This window comes from Podarcis melisellensis (genome assembly GCF_964234715.1).
Source record: "Podarcis melisellensis genome assembly, chromosome: 2".
NCBI lineage: Eukaryota > Metazoa > Chordata > Lepidosauria > Squamata > Lacertidae > Podarcis > Podarcis melisellensis.
Genome location: NC_138529.1, coordinates 21,615,004 through 21,638,699, shown reverse-complemented (window position 1 = coordinate 21,638,699; position 23,696 = coordinate 21,615,004). Strand labels below are relative to the sequence as shown.

General features: G+C 40.5%; 1 protein-coding gene across 1 annotated transcript in view; it reads left to right on the top strand.

The window, feature by feature from the left end:
• Positions 1-20,794, top strand: part of SMURF2 (SMAD specific E3 ubiquitin protein ligase 2) — a 71,957-nt gene extending 51,163 nt beyond the window's left edge. The window contains exons 9-19 of the mRNA XM_081899660.1: positions 2,199-2,283; positions 4,047-4,205; positions 7,265-7,475; positions 8,476-8,579; positions 13,452-13,566; positions 14,211-14,389; positions 14,989-15,126; positions 15,479-15,599; positions 17,712-17,913; positions 18,899-18,974; positions 19,473-20,794. Of these exons, the coding sequence (XP_081755786.1) occupies positions 2,199-2,283; positions 4,047-4,205; positions 7,265-7,475; positions 8,476-8,579; positions 13,452-13,566; positions 14,211-14,389; positions 14,989-15,126; positions 15,479-15,599; positions 17,712-17,913; positions 18,899-18,974; positions 19,473-19,572 (1,490 nt within the window). The 3' untranslated portion in view covers positions 19,573-20,794. The remainder of the gene's footprint in view (positions 1-2,198; positions 2,284-4,046; positions 4,206-7,264; positions 7,476-8,475; positions 8,580-13,451; positions 13,567-14,210; positions 14,390-14,988; positions 15,127-15,478; positions 15,600-17,711; positions 17,914-18,898; positions 18,975-19,472) is intronic.
• The last annotated feature ends 2,902 nt before the right edge of the window (positions 20,795-23,696 follow it).

Here is a 23,696-nt window from a genome sequence, read left to right as displayed (position 1 = left end):
GAAAATCTGTGTTATAATTGAAATGCATTCCCAAATTAAGCATGTCTGAGGGACTGGTAATAAAGATTAAAATATTTTATTTGAATTCAGCTTCTGGTAGCTTTGCTCACAGAACAGAAAACATTCTCTGGCTGCAGTGGTTTCTGAATCGTAATTATGTAGCAATAGCAACAGTTTTAAAACTTTCCTGCACCTAAATTATGCTTGGTGTAAAACTTGGTGTGGGATTTTGGATGAAAGGAGAACTTGGTCTGATCACAAATTCCTAGGCTCAGAGGCACCCAGTTTTTAAATTCTTAGTTTATGACTACCCAGATGAGCCACTACGGTGGTATCTCGGGTTAAGTACTTAATTTGTTCTGGAGGTCCGTACTTAACCTGAAACTGTTCTTAACCTGAAGCACCACTTTAGCTAATGGGGCCTCCCGCTGCCGCTGCGCCGCTGCAGCACAATTTCTGTTCTCATCCTGAAGCAAAGTTCTTAACCTGAAGCACTATTTCTGGGTTAGCGGAGTCTGTAACCTGAAGTGTATGTATCCTGAAGCGTATGTAAGCCGAGGTACCACTGTATTTTGCACCTGGCTCTGGTTGGAGTACCTCTCCAATCCCTTGTATAGACATTGTAGAGGAATAAAATGGGCAGGCGTTAATGAAACATCCAGGAAGACATGTTAATGAACAGAGCCTTTGCTGCAGATGGTGATAGAGGCATATGGCACAGGGTATCAATAGATGATATGAGGGAACTGGGAATGGCCTTAGAGAACTGCATTAAATGCTAACCACTTCCAGGTTACGTCCCACCATTAATGCCATTGCATGAAAGGCAGTGCATAAATACAAGAAACAAAGCTTTTCTCACTCTTTGAGAGAAAGTTTTGGTGTTGCATTTTTCCTTGTATCCTTGAAGGCTAATAAACACCTTTAAAATACCTAGACATATCCTATAGTACAAAGCAATGGGTTGGAACAGACCAAAGTGTGTTACTTTGGGCCTATTGAAACTAATGGGACAAGTTAGCAATGGCTAATTCAATCTGGATCCAGTCCAGTGTATTTTATGGTATGGCCATAAATATGCAAATTTCCAACTGTCTGTTTAATATGATCCTCTATTGTTACACCAGTTTAGGGAAAGGTAAAGTTTAGGGCTGCAGGTGGTGCTATGGTCTAAACCACTAAGCCTCTTGGGCTTGCCGATCGCAAGGTTGGTGCTTTGAATCCATGTAATGGGGTGAGCTCCCGTTACTCTCTCCCAGCTCCTGCCAACCTAGCAGTTCAAAAGCATACCAGTGCAAGCAGATAAATAGGTACCGCTGTGGTGGGAAGGTAAACGGCATTTCCGTGTCCTTTTGTGCCAGAAACGGTTTAGTCATGCTGACCACATGACCTGGAAATCTGTCTGTGGAGAAACACTGGCTCCCTTGGCCTGAAAGTGAGATGAGCGACGCACACAATAGTCGTCTTTGACTGGACTTAACCATCCAGGGGTCCTTTATCTTTATCTTTTGATACCAGTTTAAGAATGTAACTCCATATGTGTTAAAAATTCTCAGGAAAAATTAACTCATGCATTATTATACTACCCTTGACTTCCAAAGAAATTCTTCAGAATTTTCAGTTCATAAAATATTTTAAAATCCTTTGAGACCCACTTTAAATTGCAGTTCACTTCTGTTGCTATGGCTCAGTGTTTCCACGTAATCTTCCTCTCTGTGTATATGTGTGTCTCCTGCCCTATGATCTAATCATAAGGCGAATACATGAAAACTTAACCTCTAAAGTGAGAGTTTCAACCCCACCCCAAGCTGCTCCAGAGGATTAGGGGAAACCCCCAGAATAGATGAGGGGTACAGGGGAAAGAGGGGGAAATGTCCTGCTGAGTCGGCAGAAACGTGTTTTGCTAAGGGGACAATTTTGTTGGATCCAGCCCAGAATACAATAGCCAACTGGGAAAATATATTGTTTAAAAATTAAGCTACCTCTACTCTTGCTTTGCTCTGGCTATTAAAGCTAGACCAAGCACGAAAGTCTTTTTAACTGTTCTTCTCAAAGACATTCAGGTTTTGACAAATCTCAAGGGGAAGGGAATTTATATAGTTATTTCAAGTCTGTGAACTTGTTAACCTTTTGCATGGGATTTTCACTAGTAAACAAAGTAATCTTTTGTTTCCACATTGGCACGTCTGAATGAACAGAGCAAAGGACAACTCAGCAAGGGCAAGTGTATTTCCTACATACTCAGACTGGTGTAAGCACATGGCATGATCCACGCGTACCGAGGTAAGCGGATAATCTGCCCTTTGATGCTGTAAGTTAAATAAAGTTGCTGTACAAATCAAATTAGTAATATATACATTGGCTATAATAGCCTGTTGGCAGGAGGTATGTTATCTATGAACCTGTGCAAGCCCAGATTTTGGAAGTAGTATTAGAAAATTCAGACTCCTAAGAAGCTCTGATATAATTTAAAGCAAGAGAAACAGAAAGCAGACTCTGAAGCAATGTAGTGTTTGCAGTGCTTAGTGAATTCTGAGAGGGACGGAGTAAGACTTTTCACTGATCAGATTTTAGTGCCTTCCATCCTTTCCCTTTCTGTGTCAAGTGAGCAGTTTAAAACAGACCTGTGCAGAACCTTTGCATACTTTTAATCTACTTGCCTCAGAATTCTAAGGGAGGTTTTTTGGGGGGCACAGAATATTCAAATATTTTTTTAACAGTATGCACAGCGCTGACTGATCGCTGAAATGTTGATTGTGCATTTTTTCCTTTTAATATTAATTGACACGGGCGTAAAATAATTTCTGTAAATCACCTGCTATGTACATATTTAGAGCTAACTTGTTCAGTTCCTTGCAGCACTAGCATGGTGTAGTGATCTGAGTGTTTGACTTGGACTGATGAGATCCGAGTTCATATCTTCACTCGACCATGAATCTCATTAAGAGACCTTGGGCTAGTCCCTGTCTCTCATCCTACCCTTCTTTACGGGGTGGTAGTGAGGGCAAAATTTTGGGGGAGAGCCATGTAGGCTACCTTGAGCTCCTTGGAAGGAAGATAGGATATGAATGATATAAACATTGCTACAGGTTATGATGTTTAATCTCTCTAGTAGATTGGGAGGTCCTGTACAGTGAAAACTGTTTTATACGGCGCTTTAGTGATGGAGTGCCTGAAATCACTAGCCCCGGATCCCCCTGCCTGATTTGAGGCAATTTCTTCCCCTTCCACAGCAGTTCTGTTCAGGCTCCCTACTCCCCAGGAGAGCATTTTGAGGGGGGTGGGAGGACAGGAGGGATAGAGAGACTGAGGGCTCAGCTGCTACACAGCTGCAAGTAAAATGTTTTAAGTGTGTTTTAAGTGCAACATACAATGTGACACTAGATAGCGATGGTGAGCCTTATGGAAAATTCAATGTATTTTTAAAAATAAAACCATTTTCAGAATGGTTTTTATATGTTTGTAGATTCCACCTGACTGTGTGATTGCCTTCTAGTCTTGCAATAACAGGACAACCCTTCTGGGATTATGTTTTTTTACGACAACTAGTGGCTAGTTTTCTTAGTTGGCGAAAATTGTCTGTGGCACACATGCACAAATCTTCATGGAAAACCTCAGTATTGACAAATGTGTCTGTCTGCCTCCCACTGTTTCTAAAAAAACCAGAACTATTCCGATGTCCTTTAAAAACTGGCATTAAGAACATGCAGCTCCTGTAGGAAAAAGGATTTTGTTTTCGTTTTAAGTCAGTATCCCATTAATTACCGATGTAGTTATTTTCTTTTTAAAGCAAAAAACATAGGTTGCGCGATAACAGTTTTTCTAAGACCAGTGTAGCGGGATGTTTTTCTGAGAGTACGTTTTTCTTTTCCTTTGGTGGGCTTGCTCCTTGAGAGTAGACATTCCAGCTGTATAGATCAAGTTTCCGAAACAATGCATACTCTCAGGCTTCATGGAATTGTAATGTTACTTTTACACTGGTTTGGCTCAGACGCCAAATACTGAGGGTTTTTTTTTCTCTCTCATTTTTATGTTTGTTTTTGCAGGGATCTTAGCAACATCAATTGTGAAGAGCTTGGTCCTCTGCCTCCTGGATGGGAGATCCGGAATACAGCAACAGGCAGAGTTTATTTTGTTGACCATAACAACAGAACAACGCAATTCACAGATCCACGGCTATCGGCTAACTTGCACCTGGTTCTAAAGTGAGTTCATGATGTCACCAGCACATGCAGATTAATGTTTTGGAGCACGAAAGTGGTTCTCTGGGAATGTGCAATAGGTTGATTCTGCCACCTTGGGTTATATAACTCCTTTGTGTTGACTTAAGATCTCTTGATACCTTGTAGTCCTGGGAAGAAGCAATCTGAAATATATATTATTGAGGGAATATGTGGAAAAATAATTATACAACAATGTATTACAGAAGCTTAGTGATTTGCATTGTCTGCCTTTAATATTTTAAACAAATACAAAATAAGCACTTAGAAATAATTCTTGGTAGACAAGATTTTTTGGTTTCACTTTGAAAGAACTGATTGTTGCCCTCGAGGAAGAGTTTTAATCTGAAACGCATAGGGCAATAAAATGGCCTTGTCGTCACCATCTGAGCTCTTCTTTCCATTCACTTTGCGTTTAATGCCTTCCTTGCCTTACTCTGTTAGCCATGTTTCCAAAAGCAGAAGAGACTATATAAATCAAAATTGCCATTGTCTAGACAGAACGATCCGTTTGTTCAGACACTCCTGGAATTTTATTTCATTGTTCTTCGCTTTAACACCTTTTAAATGCTATTTTAGGAAACACCTGCATAGCATTAAGTAAATACTCCACAAAAGCTGGGTGGCTAGAATGTGACTGGGCATAAGAATCCGCAGAGCTAGACTAGTGATGAGACTCTGGCACCACTTTTTTATAGGAAGGGAGGCTGTGGAAGGTAAAAAAGTTAAATTGTCTTCAGTATAACTGAAAATGCTTAGTGTACCTTATGTGCAAATATGCACATAGTTTTGTAAGCTATTTCTTACAGAATCAAATCTCTTTGGAAATTTCGGGGGGGGGGGAGGGTTTACTCAGACCCATTAAAATTAATGACCACTAACTTAGGCCCATTGATTTTAATGGGTCTACTCTGAGTAAACATTAGTTAATTAAAGTCTCAGGGCTGTGGTCATCTCTTGGCTAGAACGTTGAGCGAATTCAAATATAATGTGTGATATTTGAGGAGTCTGTAGTTACCTACTGAAGAAGAATGTAATTTAAAAAACTATATATTACTATTCTAAGATAGTAATTTGCATTTGTTGTTGTTTTTAATTTTCAGTTTCCTAACAGTAGCCAATTTACATCTATAAAATTGTGATCCTTATAGATTTCCAAGATAGCTGTGACAACCTTCAGGTTGTCTTTCAGTAGGATAAACCTCAAGCTGCAAAATCACAGATCTTTTTTGCACTTCTCAGTCTTTTGCTACAACATTTAAGCTTTTTCATTCATACATCTGTCTTTCATTATGAAAGGATTTCAGAAATCCAACCAATAGTGTCATCAGCAAAGTCCTCAGTCTGATAAATTTTCTCCAGTGTGTGTTACTGTCTGCTACAGTAAGGCGAGATATGTGAAGATGATTTCTCCCTTCTTTTCACTAAAGAGGAGATAATTTTTGTGGTTTCGATATATCCAAAGCTTTAAATTAGTTAAAAAAACAAATGTATCTGTCTCAGTGAAATTATACATGGCTTCAGTTGCCTGTCCAACCTCAAAGTATGTAAGTTTAGCATGTAGTGTTAAATTTAGGGAACTCTGAATTTAAGAATTGGGGAGTGGAAGAACAGAAACTTCAGAGCTCAGTGTAAAAAAAAAAAATAGCCAATTTTTAAATTATTCAGCATAAAGTGGACTGGGTGGAAGTAATTTGTTGCTGACATACTAAGTGCTCTCAGGGTCTGCTGTCCAGGCAGACGGATGGATAACTGAGCAAAGGCATGACTCGTTATCATGGCAAGTATAAGCCAATCCCACTGTACCTCAACCCAAGGGCATAGCTGGAAACAGATCTTCATGGTGGATGTGGACCAATTAGCCAAGCCCCAAGAACCAACATTTCTTACCAGTTGCAGTTTATTTTGGAGCAGAACAAATTGCAATCCCTGGTTTGGACATAATGTTAAGCAAGGAGTTGTGGTTCACTTCCCACACTCAACACTAGGACAGAGTGAAGCAGGAGCAACCTGGGCATTCCCAGTAAATCGTTAACGAGAGCTTCATTTGCATGTCACAATGAATCACAGTTAAGCGCTATGCAGATCTCAGGTGGTACTAAGGGCTGCTGGGAAAAAGGAACACACAATGGTGTCCCCCCCCCCAAAGATTGTGTTGCGCTAATATGGCTTTTTCAACTTTTCTTGTAGGCAACTTAGCTACTTTTACTTTCAGTAAGGATGCCGAGGCCCGCTGTTCATAGCAAAATTTTACATCTTTTCTGAGTTTACGTGCAGCCCTGACCTGTGTGTTGAAGAATTTTGCAGAACTGCAGATTAAGCTGAACCATTTAACCTGGAGATGGCCTTCCTTGCAGCCACTTCAACACTCCTTTCCCTGCGCAGAACATACTGTGCAGCAAAATTTGGCATGACAAATCTCCAGGAACATTTACGTAGAAAATATTTTTTATAAAGCTTCCCCGCCTTCCCCAGTTCCAACCTGAACTTCACTTCAATACATTTTTTTAGAACAGCTAATAAAAAATAGCCATTTATTTGTGTCTGTTGGGTGCATGTCAATCTGTTTCCCTTTTCACCTTACCATTCTGCCTACAATCCTATGGTCCTGACTAGCCCAGGTACAATCTTTGTCAAATGTTCTGTACAAGCGTTTTTGTAAGCAAATTCTTCTTTAAAATGTAAGGTTGTATCAAATTTAAATTGGCTGTGCCTCGACCTAACCCTGAACATTCACATGAACAACAATAAAACATGCAAAACAAATATGAAAGAGGTTTTGAGCAGCGGGTTGTCAATATGGTGCTGCAATCTGCTTAGCAGAAATGTTCAAAACCCCTCAAAGCTGGTTGAAAACGATCAAGACAGACAGATGGATATGTTCTTAGTCTCCTTTAGGAAACATTAGTGGAAAAGCAGGACACTCACATAGAAACCATTGTTACACTTGCCTCAAAATGTTGGTTGAAAGGCATATTAATTTATTGGGGGGGAGGAATAATGGGAAGTCTTGAATTACTGACAGCAGCTGCCATTCTTTTCAGTCGCCAGAACCAACTTAAGGATCATCAACAGCAGCAGCAGCAGCAGGTAGTATCGCTTTGCCAGCTTCCAGATGAGGCCGAGTGCCTGACTGTGCCCAGGTATAAGCGGGACCTTGTGCAGAAACTCAAGATTCTGAGACAGGAGCTATCCCAGCAGCAGCCCCAAGCTGGACACTGCCGCATAGAAGTCTCCAGGGAAGAAATTTTTGAGGTAACTTTCGGTAGAGTTATCTTAGGTGTTAAATAATGCGGGGGAACATCCTGCCGCCGGGATGGTTCTTGCTTTTTTTGGCAATGTGAATGGACAAAGATTATGTGGAAACGTCTGAACTACAGCACATTTTTTGAGATTTCATGGTGAGCAATGTGATAAAGTGAGGAGGCTGAATCTTATTCGTGTATCGTCAGGCATCATTTTACTAAATCTAAGGCTGCAGTCCTATACATGCTTTCTTGGAAGCACAATCTATAATTTAAAGCAGGGGTCTGCAAACTTTTTCAGCAGGGGGCCAGTCCACTGTCCCTCAGACCTTGTGGGGGGCTGGACTATTTTTTTTGGGGGGGGGAATGAACGAATTCCTATGCCCCACAAATAACCCAGAGATGCATTTTAAATAAAAGCACACATTCTACTCATGTAAAAACATGCTGAAGGCCAGACTGCCCATGGGTTGGATTTAGAAGGCGATTGGGCCAGATCCGGCCCCTGGGCCTGAGTTTGCCTATTCATGATATAAAGCAAGCACCTGAATTTTACAGGCATAGAATCAGGCTGCACAAACTTGAGATGGTTTCGGTGCACTGATGTATGAACTGCCCCCTTTTCTTGTGGCTGTAAGGAATAAACGTCCAGCCATGTTGGACCAGGATTGCTTCTTGTGTTCTCATTCAGCAGGGATTGTGAAAACCTTCTCACCACAAACGTATTATGCCAAACTACTTTTCAAGTACACCCAGAATAATCTCAAAACATTAGTAATTCATGTAAGCTGCGCAAGAAAATGGGCAAGATACCCCTGCAGGTTAAAAGGCATTTTTAAGTGCATGTAGCAATGACAAAAGATCCTCACATGTCTGCTTATATATTATGATGCCACCTGCTGTAAGTTTTGGATTCTCTGATTTTTTCTTTCTTTAGAATCATGAGCAGAGGAACATCAGAGTAAGGACTATGATAATTTTGTTAAATGTATTATCTGGTGTAATTCCAGGAGTCTTACAGACAAGTCATGAAGATGAGGCCCAAAGACCTGTGGAAGAGATTAATGATAAAATTTCGTGGGGAAGAAGGCCTTGACTATGGAGGAGTTGCCAGGTAAATAATAATGTGCAACCTAAAATGCCTTAGGTCTGCCTCCTAAACCAGGATCAAGCAGCATCCAGAGTTGCTGTTGAAATAAATTCTGATACTTGGAGATTGATCTGAAGGCCCTGACAACAGCAGAGCTCAGCAATATATGGCAAGTCTGGGGAGAGAGGGAAAAACAGGCGTGCTGGTTCTCTCCCTACCCCTATCCTGGCTCCCCAAGTTCATTCATCTCTAGCAGTAGCCTGTATTCAAAGCCCAACCCCTTATTTTGATTGTCAGGAATGAATGCAAAATAAAAAAATTCCTTCCAGTAGCACCTTAAAGACCAACTAAGTTAGTTCTTGGTATGAGCTTTCGTGTGCATGCACACTTCTTCAGATACACTGAAACAGAAGTCACCAGACCCTTCTATATAGTGAGAAGGTGGGGAGGGGGTATTACTCAGAAGGGTGGTGGGAATGAGTAATACCCCTCTGTTTCAGTGTATCTGAAGAAGTGTGCATGCACACGAAAGCTCATACCAAGAACTAACTTAGTTGGTCTTTAAGGTGCTACTGGAAGGAATTTTTTTATTTTGTTTTGACTATGGCAGACCAACATGGCTACAGGAATGAATGCATTAGTATATATTTACTCTTAGAAAATGAGCCACAATTTTTCTTACTCTCAGAAGAACCTCGCTATGGTCGGAAGTAATTTATGGTCCTACTGACCTTGAGACTCAAGGCATGTTATCTGCCAACACTCAACATACTGCAAATGGTAAAATATGATTAATAATGGGGAAATCAATTGTTGTATGTAAGGGTTTAATGGATTATGTTAGAGCTTTGTCAACTCTGTTGAGCATATCCGTTTCAAGGTAACAGGCTGGATAAAACTGTTCTGTGAATGGTGGTCGTCTTCCACTCCCGGAATGGAATCTTGGCTCCAATATGTTGTGATTTTTTCCCATCTAGTTAGTATAGATTAGAGAACAGAAGGTTTGCAATTTTTAATTTTTTTAAAAAAGGTTTGCAATGTTAAGAATTGCATTCTGTGTTAATAATTTCTTGCAAGAAGGAAGGTTCGTGTATGCTTCAAACAAACAAGGAAACGGGAATGACCTTTCCCTGCTTGCTGCATACCATGAGATCTTTTCTGCTGTGTGTTTGGACTAAACATTCAGTTGCCGCAATTCCAAGTAACAGAAGAGGGCTGGGGAGTGCAACACTACATTTTCAGAATCAGCAATGCAAGTAGGCTCTGACCCCTGATTGTGAAACAATATAATGTGGAGTGTTTTTAGTGTGCTGTGGCTTTTCTGTTCACAAAAGGGACTGTGCGAAAGAGCACAAGCTACAGCCTGGAACATGAGAACGAAGGGAAGCAAATCACCCAAGCACCAACCCCTCCTTTTTCTTCACCACTGCCACCAAGTGGATGTCTTTAGTAGGAGGGAACTAGTTTTACAGTTTGAATAGCTATCCATAAGCTCAAACATATGCATCCTGCTATACCTCTTCTATAATGTTTCCGTATCTAAGCCAATACTCATCAATTTGCATCCCTTAATTGAGCTTCTGCATCCCTTCGTAGTTCTCTCCTATAGTATCCAACTCTGCTCCCTTAACATTTTTTCAACGTTTCGGCCCTTTTCTCACTTGCAGCTTCTCAACTCTCGTTCTTGAAGTTTCCGACTCCGCAACCTTTTGACCAACTAGGCTGTTTCCTAGCTTGACTTGCGCACAATATTTTCACTTCTCCACCAAATGTGTTAGCGAATCAGGAGGAGAGGAGTGTTTCAGTTGTGTTTCCATTCCCCCTTAATTGTCAGGATAAATCTTTGACCCTTCTGTGCAGATGTGAGCAAGATACCCCTTGGCACTTTTAACTCTCCTTGAACTTTTGATTCCCATATGCACAAAACTCTTTAAAGCCAAAAGTAACCATTTTGCAGCCCAGGTTTTCCAACCAGAAGCCCACCACAAAATGACATAAAATTCTATTCCTTCACAGACTATTCCTTTTCAGTGCCCACAAAGCCCTCTTCAGCCAAGGCCTTCCCTTCTCAGCCCCACACCTGATGTCTGGTTTAGGGCAGGTGGAAATGGTTTGCCAAAAACGGCCTCAAAGCACGTAGGGTAACAGGGATGAAGGTTGGCAATTAATTTCAGATTTCTGGTGCATTTCTTATCACATTGTTTGAATGGAATTCTTTTTTTTTACATCCGGATATGTTAAGACTGCCACTCAGGGGTAGTTTTTATTCTTCAATATCTGCCCTCAACTTCGCTGCTCAGAGGTTCCCAGCAGATGTTTTTATTGGGTTTCTTGTAACATCACCAGTGGGCCTTTTCTCTCTTTTCTCCCCCTAACTCCACTGGCAGGATATGAGCCTCCCTCTCCTTAAATTCCAAAGCACCTGCGTTTACCTCCAGCTTTCATTATGGACACCTAATAGTTGAACAAATGCTTGTAGTTCAGTTACTTATCAATTCCAAAGACCAGAAGCAGAGGAGTGTTCTCTCGGGTGATCTGAGGAGTCTGCCATCAATTCCATTTGGCATAAGCTGGCCTGTTGGCAATGAGCTTTAGTGACCCGTGCCAGGAAAGTAAATCTCAGAAGCGCTGTGAAATTCTGTGAATTTTTTTGCTGTTAGCTATACCAATATTTACCAACTGGAGCAAATTTATTTAGCACTTTAAATTTTAAGCTTTTAAAGTAATAGTCCTTCAGGTAATGGGTATATTTCAGCATACTGTTAATATCTGTTCAGTACAGTGCATTAAACTGCATTCAGTGTGACTATCACAATCTGAAGAAGGTATCTGAAGAAGTGTGCATGCACACGAAAGCTTATACCCAGAACAAACTTAGTTGGTCTCTAAGGTGCTATATATATATCACAATCAGAGTTCTATTCACACTATGCTGAAACAGTAGAAGGTCTGTATTCAGTTAATTTAAAGCCTTCCAAAAGAACTGTGAATTAGAATGTCAATTAAGCTCTTAAGTTTCACATTTAACAATATATAGATACTCCAACTTTGTTTATGATTGGAACAATGATCTTAAAAACTTTCTTTACATATTTTTTATTCTTTTTCCTTCTTGTACATTTGCAAATCTGTATGTTTTGTTAATAAATGAAAGACAACAATGGCTCCCTTTATCTAAAAAAACATTGTCTTTTCACCCCTGCTTGAATCATGCCATAACCTTCAAGTGTCCCGATTCCCCTGGCACATTCCTGGAATTTCAGAAGTCCCCCTGGTTTCTGATTTGATTCTGGGATGTCCCATTTCCCCCCTCCAGCGCCACCATGGAGCTGAAGGAGGAGGATGAACCGGTGCTTGCAATTGCAGTGGTCCTGCAAGGGTATCTTATACAGTGGTACCTTGGGTTACATACGCTTCAGTTACAGACTCCGCTAACCCAGAAATAGTACCTTGGGTTAAGAACTTTGTTTCAGGATGAGAACAGAAATTGCGCAGCGGTGGCAGCGGAAGGCCCCATTAGCTAAAGTGGTACCTCAGGTTAAGAACAGTTTCAGGATAAGAATGGACCTCCGGAACAAATTAAGTTCTTAACCTGAGGTACCACTGTAGTAGGAAGCAAGCTAAGGTGTGGTGTGGCACACCCAGACCTTTTCTCGCTGCCTTCTCAGGCCCGGCCCTGCTGGAGTGGATGTGCGCAACCCTCTTATTGGCCCCTCTGCTGCCCCACTGTCATGGCGGCCTGAGGTGCGGCGCAGGCGGAGGAAGCGAGCAGAGAGGTAAGGGAGCAAGCAACTGCCAGGTAGTGGCTGCGGCAGGGGAAGCAGCCAGCTGACTCGTGCAGTGGCATGGCACACAAAGGGATGTGCCTTTTGGCACCATGCTCCGGCTTGCGTGGGAACACGGCACCAAAAGACACGCATCCTGATTTTCATCTCAGGAACATCAGAAAGTTGGTCTCCCATATGTCCGGACATTTCCCCAGACATTTCCAGGATTTCAAAGGCGGAATTGATGCCTCAGGGGGTGGTGGTTCCCAAAATGTGTCGCTTTGTCCTGGATCTTAGGCAAGTCAATCGGAAAATAGTGGGTATCTTGGCGTTTTTTCTTTTAATTTTTTTTTTAAATAAAAGCTCAATGACTTTCGGGGTGTCCTGGTTTTTACTTTTTGAAATATGGCAATCCTACTACCACTGGTCTATACAGATAGGCAGTAGCTCTCCAGGGTTTTGGACCAGGGCTCTCCAGTCACCAGAGACACTAGGGATTGAACTAGAGAACTTTTGCATGCAAAACAGGGGCTCTAGTTACCATCATGCCAAACTTTGGGGTTTGTCTAAAAAACAAGCTCCACAGCTTTGGGGTTTCCTTTAAAAAAAGCAAGCTCAACAATTCTGGGGATGTCCTGGCTTTTACTTTTTAAAATATGGCAACCCTATTGGAGGGTAAGTCACGTTCTATATAAGTTTTTCTTTGTCACTGCTTCCTTCCCTGTGTGGTTCTTTGTTTTACATCTTTTTTTTCTTGGTGCAAGGTACGGAAATAGTTGCTTCCTTTCTTTTTGCCCCCTCAAATCCCCCCCCCAAATTCAAGCTCATCTTCAACACCCTGTTAATAAAGGGCACACAACCGATTACTGTGCATAGCTAGTGCAGTTATACAGCACACAGCTTTTGACATATGCAACTAAAGAGATTGGACAGGTCTGCAAGATGCATAGTTGAGAGAAACTGAAACAAGAAATTCTGAAAATGTGCTTATGAGACAGTTGTGAATAAATGGTTTTCCCATTACCACATCCTGTTGTCATTGATTAAGAAATTATTTATCACTGAAGACCTGTGTTTTTCTGCATCAGTTTAACAGTGTTTGACCCTTAAAATGTTTTCTTTTCTTCAGGGAATGGCTCTATTTGCTCTCCCATGAAATGCTGAATCCGTATTATGGCCTCTTCCAGTATTCGCGTGATGACATCTATACACTACAGATAAACCCAGATTCTGCTGTTAACCCGGTATGGAAATGTACCCCATGTTTGTGGCCAGCAGTTCCTTTTTAATAGTTTTGGTGTGCTAGCTTTATGCAAATCTGAATTACTTTAGTGATGTTCAAGTTCTTTTTTAGAACAGATAGAAACTGCTTTGGGAGTTCCCTTTTTTTTTTTTGCTTTGAAGTGCAGGGTATAATCATGAAAATTAATGAATGCTGCAGGTTTGTTAAACCTTAGACAAGAAATAAAGGTGTTAAGTTGTAGCAGGAAACTTTGAGGTCAAATATAAGAGGAAGTGTTGTAATCCTAAGAATAGCTGTTTAGAGGAAGTGTTTTCAAGTGAAAGTGGAAGTTTATACAACACTAGGGGCTGCACCCTTGCTCACTAGCCAGTATTGTTATGCAGCACAGCAAATCCTGCAATAGGGACTGTACAGTCTCAGATAGATAGATAGATAGATAGATAGATAGTCTTGATGGAAGTGAAGCAGGCACCTTAACATATTTTAAAGCTTTTTATTTTATTTTTTGGACTCTTCATTGTAACTTTTAAGTAAATCTTACTGCATACTAAAGAAAAGGTTCTTGTTGAAAAATCTGAATGCTTTATCAGTTTTGGAATCAAGCCATGAACCCCAGCATGAGTTCATTTTTTCCTTCAATTCTAGGAACACTTATCCTACTTCCATTTTGTTGGACGGATCATGGGGATGGCTGTGTTTCACGGACATTATATTGATGGGGGCTTCACATTGCCTTTTTACAAGCAGTTGCTAGGAAAGCCAATTACGTTGGATGACATGGAATTGGTTGACCCAGATCTTCACAACAGCTTAGTATGGATACTGTATGTACTGATCTCTTTGAAATGATGTTTATTATTTAGAATGGTTGTATTCTGCTTTAATTCATTTGCTATAAATGGGCAGGCTGTGAATAGAATTTTTGCTGGGGGGGGGGAACTATAGGTAAGCCATGGGAACTTAAGTCTTCTAATCCAAATCATTATTAGAAAGACTGGGACAGATGTAACGTGACACATTTGGTAGCCCCATTGGGGAAGCCTGCCAGTGTTAGGCAATCTGAGCCACGATGGGGTGACTTGAGGTATGTGTGTGTATTTTGCATAGGACTGGCTCGGGAACCAGCCATAGTCTTCTATAGAACGTTCTTCTTAGTTGTGTCCTGGCACATAGGGTCTGTCTTCCCTTGTTACTTCCCTTGAGCATTCCACAAGCTTTGTAATCAGAGGGGATTTTTATCATGGAATAAAATAATTTTGGGGTACTTTTATGTTAAAGAATACACACCCTCCAAAGTATTGGATTCATAGAGGCAGTATAAGCAATTTTATTTATATATTTTTTTAATGGCAGGCTATAGGATGTATGGTTAGGTATGCCTGAGACGTTTAGAATTCATATAATTTTGCTTTCTCTACTTCAGTGAGAACGATACTACCGGAGTCTTGGACCATACATTTTGTGTGGAACATAATGCGTACGGTGAAATTATACAACATGAACTGAAACCTAATGGCAAAAGCATTCCTGTCACAGAGGAGAGTAAAAAGGAATATGTCAGGTATCAAAAACTATAGTCTTAAAAAACCCCAAAAAGTTTCTGTTACAGTGCTCTGTGCAGAGGGTAATACGGTATGCTTAAATTAATAGAGCGACTTTGTCATGTTAATGGCTGCTTAACTTTGGCCCTGCAGATGTTGCTGAACTATAACTCCCTCTATCTCTGACTACGCTGGCTGGGGTTGATGGGAGTTTTAGTCCAACTATTCCAACAACATTTGCACAGCCTCTAGTCTGTCTATGTAGATGCTTGGTTGAATAGTTTGTAGTAATGTTTGCAGCTTGGGATCAAGCATCTAAGTTGTTGAGTGGGAAGACACTCCTTTGCAAATAGGACTTGTAATTTATTGCAGGCTTTATGTAAACTGGCGATTTTTACGAGGGATTGAAGCTCAGTTTCTGGCTCTGCAGAAGGGATTTAATGAAGTAATCCCACAACATCTGCTGAAGACATTTGATGAGAAGGAGCTAGAGGTCAGTACATTAATGATATGCTAGGTCATCAATTGTAACAAGAAAAAAAGCATTCTTCTTAAATTTTGCGTATGCAAAGTTGATCCCCAATGCTTCTAGGGATGGAGGATTTGCAGTACCGTATTTTTCGCCCTATAGGACGCACTTTTTCCTCTCCAAAAATGAAGGGGAAATCTGGGTGCGTTCTATGGGGCAAATGCAGGCTTTCCCTGAAGGTTGGAGAGCGAGAGGGGTTGGTGCGCACCACAAGCTCAGGGGACTGCAGGGAGGCGCAGCGCCGCCATCCCGCTGTTCCTCGACCTGGTTCGGTTTCCCCGACCTGGTTTTGGGGGGGAAATAAAGGGAATTTCCCCCCCAAAAAACTAGGTGCGTCCTATGGGACAGAGTGTCCTATGGACGAAAAATACGGTAATTTTAACCATGGTTAACATACCAAATCACCAAAGGGTTGGGATTCCTTTTTTCTTTACATTTTGTAGACAGGCTTCTTAATAATACTCTTGTCTTGCTAGTTAATGACTTTAAAATGCTATTTTTGATAGAATACATCACATACTTTGGAGGGCTATTTTTTATTACCCTTAGCATTATTTTGAGTGTTTTACAATTCCTTTAAGAAACAGATTCTTAATATTATACAATAAGTGCTGGATGATAAAAGTTGAAATAGTAAAATTTTGTAGTTCTTAATGGTTGGGCAGAAGAAAACCTAAATTGTGCGGTGTGAGTCAAAGGATATCTTGGAAACTAAAATGTGTCTCTGTAGGAAAGTATTTTCTGGTAACCATAGATAAACATATTCTATTTCCTGTAGAGAACATATTGGGGAGGGTGTCTGAGCCACCCTGCTATTAGTTCCATTTGCTGAAGATAGCACAGAACATGCAAGACACCCATGGGAACTCTTTCATTGCCCTCTTCTTCTTCGGCGATCACTCGTAGCCGAGTATGATTGTCTTCCATGCACACGGTCTTAACAGTGAGTCTGTAAGTGACTGGAGGCCAATTCTGGATCCACACGTCCTTCCACAGTGGGGACATAGGTTTCCGGGCAGGAGTTGATCACGGTGAGGATTTGCCAAGCATGCTCTTAGCTCATTCCTCCCTTTTGTCCTGAGTTTGAGCATCTTCAAAAGTCCATGACACCTTTGGTAAAGGCTGCTCTCCGTCTGGAGCGCTCATAGGCCAGTGTTTTCCAGGTGTTGGTGTTTATACTACATTTTTTTTAGATTTGTCTTGAGAGAGTCTTTAAACGTCTTTTGTTGACCACCAGCATTACACTTTCCATTTTTAAGTTCGGAATAGAGTAGTTGCTTCGGAAGACAATAATCGGACAGGAGAGAGGCACAAACCCACACCTCTTGTTTTTACTGTCCTGTGCATGTGTGCCAGCCAAGCAGGGCATGTGAGAGAGGCAAACACACACAAGACTTTGATATGCTTTGCTCCTGGTTGGGGCAGGAGGGGAATTCACGGTGCATGAGAGATGGGGTGATAATGGCACATGGATACATCCATTTCCCCTATACAAAACCCATGAAGACCTTATTCTTGGCTAGGCTGCCTTTCTCCCTTTGCTGCCCTTGCTCCCAACCACTCATCTCAACCCTTTTAACTGTTGCACGCTATAATACCCCCTCCCACCCTCTTTCCGGGAAGGGATGATGGAGATGCATGGCTGTCGGGTCAGAAAGTTGTAGGGGAATAGAATGTGTGGGAGAAGGAAAAACCAGCCCAAGAAACCTGCATATAAGCCAAAAGGGGGCTGGATAGCAAGGGCTTGCTGTGGATCAGCATCTGTTCGCTGCTCACCTTCGGTGAAATCTGTTTCTTATTTCTAAGACTTCTATAATGCACAGATGAAGCTGACTATCTTGTTTGCTATTCCACTTAGAAAACTAGGGTTATGTACTTTGCAAGCTTAAACTGACTTGTCATTCCTACTGGCCAACATTTCATATAACAAAAGTTTTTTTAAAAAGAAAAGAAAAAGAAAAGTTTTGTCATTTAGAGGGATAACTTTCTATTTGTAGCAGTTTTGCGGGGGTGGGGGTGGGGTGTATTGACTGCATGCAGTCCTCCACTGACTGATATTTGTACCGTTATGAACAGCTCATCATTTGTGGCCTTGGGAAGATAGATGTTAATGACTGGAAGGCCAACACCAGGTTAAAACACTGCACGCCAGACAGCAACATTGTGAAGTGGTTTTGGAAAGCCGTGGAGCTCTTTGATGAAGAAAGGAGAGCCCGATTACTGCAGTTTGTGACTGGGTCATCCAGAGTACCTCTGCAGGGTTTCAAAGCATTACAAGGTTAAAAAAAAAAAAGCACAAAAGCAAATTTCTTTTGAATCGCTGTCCACAATCCAATTCCTTTTTTCAGTTACTGCTTTTTCAATCTTGTAACATTTGTGGTATATTCAGAATACATTATGAAATGCATAGCTATGACTTTCCGTCAAAAGTCTTAAATCTGTAGGCTTGTGTGTGTTTTTGTCTGGTATGCCCGATGCACTGGTTTTCCAAATGCATCTACTAGTCTGACTACTGCAGCATTTTATCATAAATATATTGATAACTGTTGTTTCTGGCTCTGTGTGATTTTCTGGCTGTTATAAGACTTGGCAGCATATGACGCTCAATTCAGAAGGCCTCTTAAGATAGCCTACCTTACAGCATAACTGTCAAGCGTCCCTTATTTGGCGGGACAGTCCCTTATCCCAGCGCCATGTCCCGCTGCTGTCCCTTATTGATGATGTCCCTTAAATAAGCTACTGAAGGTAATGGGGCCCTTTCTATGTCCAGCTGTCCTTTGTCAACAACAAATTGTTGCTGGTTTTTTGTGTTGAATATATGCTATATTGTAATTTATGGACCTAATAGGTATCTACAGTAAAGCCATTTGCACGCAACAGAATATGTATTTCATCAAAGTAATTGTTGGTCCCTTATTTTGGCTGCTGATCCCTTATTTTTGAGGCTGCTGGTCCCTTATTTTCTTGTAACATGGTAAGGGGCAGTCAAAAGCCCTTTGCGTGTCTGTGTATCAGAGCCATTGTTTTTACTTACTGAAAGGAATGGAAGGTTAGGGGTATATGGTTTCTAGTATTCACTTTTCTAATATGTTCTAGAAAGGCTTAAATCGGCACGTATCAAATTGGAGATGTACAGGTCACACTCCATGGATGCTGCTTTGCCTGTCACCTTCCAAAGCTTGCTTCTCTGGCCAGTCTTTTACATGTTTTGATTGTGCTCCAAAGTACTGGACAGTAATGCCCAATTTCTGATCCATTTGCAGGTGCTGCTGGTCCAAGACTATTCACAATTCACCAGATTGATGCTAGCACAAATAACCTGCCAAAAGCTCACACTTGGTAAGCTTTATAGATGCATTACTTTGCTCTTTCTTTTCTACATGGAGAATATTGAATTTGCCACTAATTAGAGAAGAAATTCATTAATAATCCAGCTTCAGAAATAGCTTACTATGAATAATCTACCTGCATATAATTAGCATATCATCAAAACCATTAGAAGAAAGAAATAAGCATTTATGATTTTTCTTTCTGCACGTCGTAGCCTAGTCATCAGTAGATTCTCTGTGCTACGTTTTTGTGGGAAACTGTTTTTTTTCCAGCAGTCTTTATCCATTCATTACTTACAACACCATGTGTGTTTTTAATTCTTTGTCAAAACGGATCAACATGGGCATAGTTCTATTTAGAAGACAATGTTAGCAGTGGGGGAGGTAACTGTGTTCTTTTAACTGTAGCAGCCTGCTTGAAGTATATTACTTATTACTGCCATTCAGCATAAATTCAGTGTGTATATATTATTGAAAGCCTATTAAAGCTTTTGTTCTTTGCGTGCAGCTTCAATCGAATAGACATTCCTCCTTATGAAAGCTATGAGAAGCTCTATGAAAAGCTGCTAACCGCCATTGAAGAAACATGTGGGTTTGCTGTGGAATGAACATTTGCAGACTTACCTGGGACTGTATTTATACTCCGTCAAGCAGAAAATCCTCTCCTCAGCCATGACACAGTTAAATGCTTGAAATATAGGAAACTTTTCCCCCCCACTCCCTTTTCTACTTTAGGACGATATGAGGGAAAGGACAATTTTTGGAGTTCTTCATTCAAGAAAATGTCCTGTGGCTCCTGCCAAGGAATCATTCAGCTGCTATTAAAAACAAGTATCTTGAATATACAGAATGCTGACTTTTCCTTCCTTTCAACAGCAGTATTCTTCTCTCAAAAAGACGACTACTATTTTTGTAAAAGGTGATCTGATCTATTTGCTTACCTGATTTCTATTCTCACAGGTCCAAGATATAGCTGTCGGTACAAGTCACGTTCCAGCCTACTTAAGTAAACATGTGATACTGAACAGCATCTATACCTGCTATTTTTTTAAATAAAATATTTTGATTATTCTAATTTTTTCATATAATTGGCTAAGCAAACCATAACCCTTTTAAATTAAGGCCACTTAACGTACAAACTGTGTTTTCTTATAGTGAATGATTTAATTCTCTGTTATGAGTTAAACTTCAATGTTACTTATATAAGGATTTTTATATTTCTCAAGCATGAATTACAGGTTTTGGCTCCTGTTTTTCTCTGGTCCAGTTTCTTTAGCAGAATCCTAGTCAGAGTTAACTTGCACTGTATTTGGTACAGTACTTTGTGGTAAACGTGGAAACCCCCTTTTTTAAAGCATCTAGCATTTTTTAAAATGAGCGTTTTTGTAAAAAGTCAATACTTGAGTTTTTTTTTATTTGCTTTCCATTTTAAATGGAACTTGCTGCATTTTGTAAACTCCTAAATGTATGTTGATGATATCAACAGCCTTCTGCCAGGTCGTCAGTTCATTTTTCAAAACTCTCTGTGGATGTCATACCAACCAAAGTTTTTCTGTTCCGATACAGTGAATCTGCATTGTATATTAGTCGTTGCAAAACAATATTATCAGGTTATAACGTCTTTATTTTAAATGGCGTGTGACATATGGGTTTGTGCTAGCTACAACTAAGGGAAAAAATAGTGATGCAATGGACTTAAAAAGCAGAGCTTCTGTACATTTTGTGATGTGCTCTAATAAATAGCTGACTGGAGCACCCCAGAAATCATCCTTGCATTGAGGGTAAATATATGCAAAATAGTTAAAATAAAAGGGGCACGTTTAGATGAAATATATTGCACAGTTAATTGACAGTCATGCAAGGAATTATATATATCAATAACTAAAGTGGTTGAGCTTGTAACTTGGGGATAGCTCATAAGTACACTTCTCTTTGCAATAGTGTGTTTAGTTGCTGTGAAAAGTGCAGCTTCTCTTGCTGAAATCATTGCTGGCTGTTTCTGGTACGCTGGCAAGCACAGATATTTCTTCCTAGTTTTATGTACCCAACTGTGTGGAGAGGAAAGCGGAACTTGCATGTGCAAACTAGCTCTCGCTGAACAACATTGAGAACGTCTAGCGAACTGTCAGCACAGTTGTTCGTGCAAAAGCAAGGAATGACAAACAACAGCAAGGCATATGGTAGTAATTAATCACAAGTAACCATCTAAAACCACCCACTTTTTCTGTGTGAATGATCAATCAAGTGTGCCACGTATATGGAGGCAACAGATTGAAAACTATTAGGGCAGCCCTGCTTATCTTGAAGGTTTTCTTGGAGATGGCCTTTTCCCTTGTCTAAAATTGGGATAAGAGAAAGCAAGTTAAGTCAAAAGGACATTCGCTAGATGTAGACGTGTGTAGCCTGCTCTGACTTGAACCCGGCAGGTTGTACGTTAACAACCAGTCTTGTAGGCTCAAGATGTAGAAGTGGGAGAGGCGAGGGTGAACGATCATTTCCATCTGTTGCATTGGTTCCGAAAAAGCCTCGCTCCTACGTCGTATTGAATTATGAAGCAATTACACAAATTAGCCATAGTATAAATAAATAAAAAATGGTGACTGGTGGTCTGTTTAGGATTAGATGGTCCAGCATTTGGAATAGCTAAGTCTGACTTCGTCTTCCTTTGCTCATGGACTGCAGCAGAACTGTAAGTCTACATTGATTGCTCCGAGTAGACTTAAGGCGGATTTTGGAATGCAAGCCTAAGCCCCAGTTAGGGAATCTGCTCTGGCTCTAGGCTGGCAGATACGATCCTTTCTATCGGAGCAGATCCATCTGCTTCCACTGTTCTTTCAGGTTTCAGGAATAGCATTGCGTTGATTTCTCTCTACTGTTGTCTTAAATTAAAAGCTGGTAGAATACTGGTTTCCATATCCACAGCCGTGCGCGGCTACTGTTCTGCATATCTTTCAGGAGTTGTCATTCTACCTGTGCACAGGTTGATGTAGGGCTTCTTGTTAACCATGTTTTGTACCAGGCCTTACTTGCTGCTTGTCAGCTGTGTACTTCCTTCTCTGAAAAATTATCACTTGATCCAAGATGATAGCCTCGCCCTTACCTCATGGGAAGATGCCTCTTGTTCTGCATCAGATTGTGCTGAATGTTGTGGCCTCCACTGCTCATCTTACAATATCTTGTATTATTTCATAAGGAGATGTAGCCTAATAACCACAGAACGATTAACGAGAGCCTGTGACAGACCGCACTGACAGGTCTCCGGGAAGGAGTTTGCGTTACAGGGTTTTGATAAGGCGGACTCGAGTCGGGTCTGAGATCAAAACTTGAGAGCAATTTCATTGTCGTCCTGCTTTAAACACATTGTGTCCAGAAATTCTTCCGTCATTACAGGGCTAACTTTGCAAAATCTGATTCTAATAGGCAAACCACGAACATTTCTGCATATTGCTTTGACTGCTACGCTGAGCAGACTGATGCAAATTGAATATCGGGTCTCCTGAGTGCCTTCTTATCTGCATAACCATTAAAATGCTTTAAATCACACAACCTGTCAGAAGCTTCTCTAGACCCATTGAGTGTAGTCCCACGGCCATGCCACTTTTCCCGTCGACAAGTGCTAAACCCAATATTATGTTAAGACCTTTGGATTTTCAACCCAGATTTAAATGTGAATATTTATTTCCAGCTTGTCCCTCTTCCTACATGGTTTTTTCATCCATCCTAAATTTGCATTAAGTGGTTAAGAGAGATGCATTAAATGGTTATAAGAGAGATGTCACCTCACATTTCCATGCTTCCTTTTCAGAAATGAATGTTTTTTAAATATAGTGACTATTTTGTAGGATTCAGATATACAGTACTCAGTTGTGTTTCAGATTTAATTTTTAGATGTAAAGTTTTGTAATGGTGCTTTGTACAGTATGTATTCTATTTTTTTGCACATAGGTTCAGTTTCTCTAAACCGATCATATTTTTACCAAAACGTTGTGTTGTACTGGAGTCCAGAGCACACAGGATGTCCCCCCCAACACTACATCTGTTAAACCTCTGGTGCATTAAAACTGGCTGCATTAATGGAAGTAAAAGCATTGCTTCTATATCATACACCATAATGTAGCATGACCCCGTTGCTTCAGACTTTAAACCGCACCATATAGATAACAGGTGCAGTTTGTACTTAACACAATCTCTTTATTAGATTTCCGACTCTGCCAAATTCTAAGAGCTTTGTCTATAGCTAAAACTAGTCTATATTTGGTATGATTTTTCCTTCTTCCACAGACTGACAGGTGGGGTTTTTTGTTCTTTTTTAGTTGCATTTCTATTGTATTTATTGCAGAGTGTTTTTAGCATTGATATACATTGTATTTTCACCAAGCTGTTACATGAGCTTTAACAATACATCTGTATAAAATGTTTTTTTGTTTTTAAAAAAGTATGTACTCATGCAGAAGTTGAGCAATAAAATTGTATGCTGTTTGCACTGTCACAGCATCAATGGTTTTTAAAAAACTGGGTTTTTTTGCATTTACTTCATTTTTAAGTAAAAGCAACACTGGTGATCATGTAATTTAGTTTGTATGTTTTTAAAGAGGATACGTGCAGAGGCTCCCTGGATATGCTTAACAGCAGCTTTATGTGGAGGAAAAATAATCGCTTGCAACAGCTGTAACCACTGTATTACATGAAGAAAAAATTGAAATTTTTGAAGGTCAGTTCATTGATGTTCCTT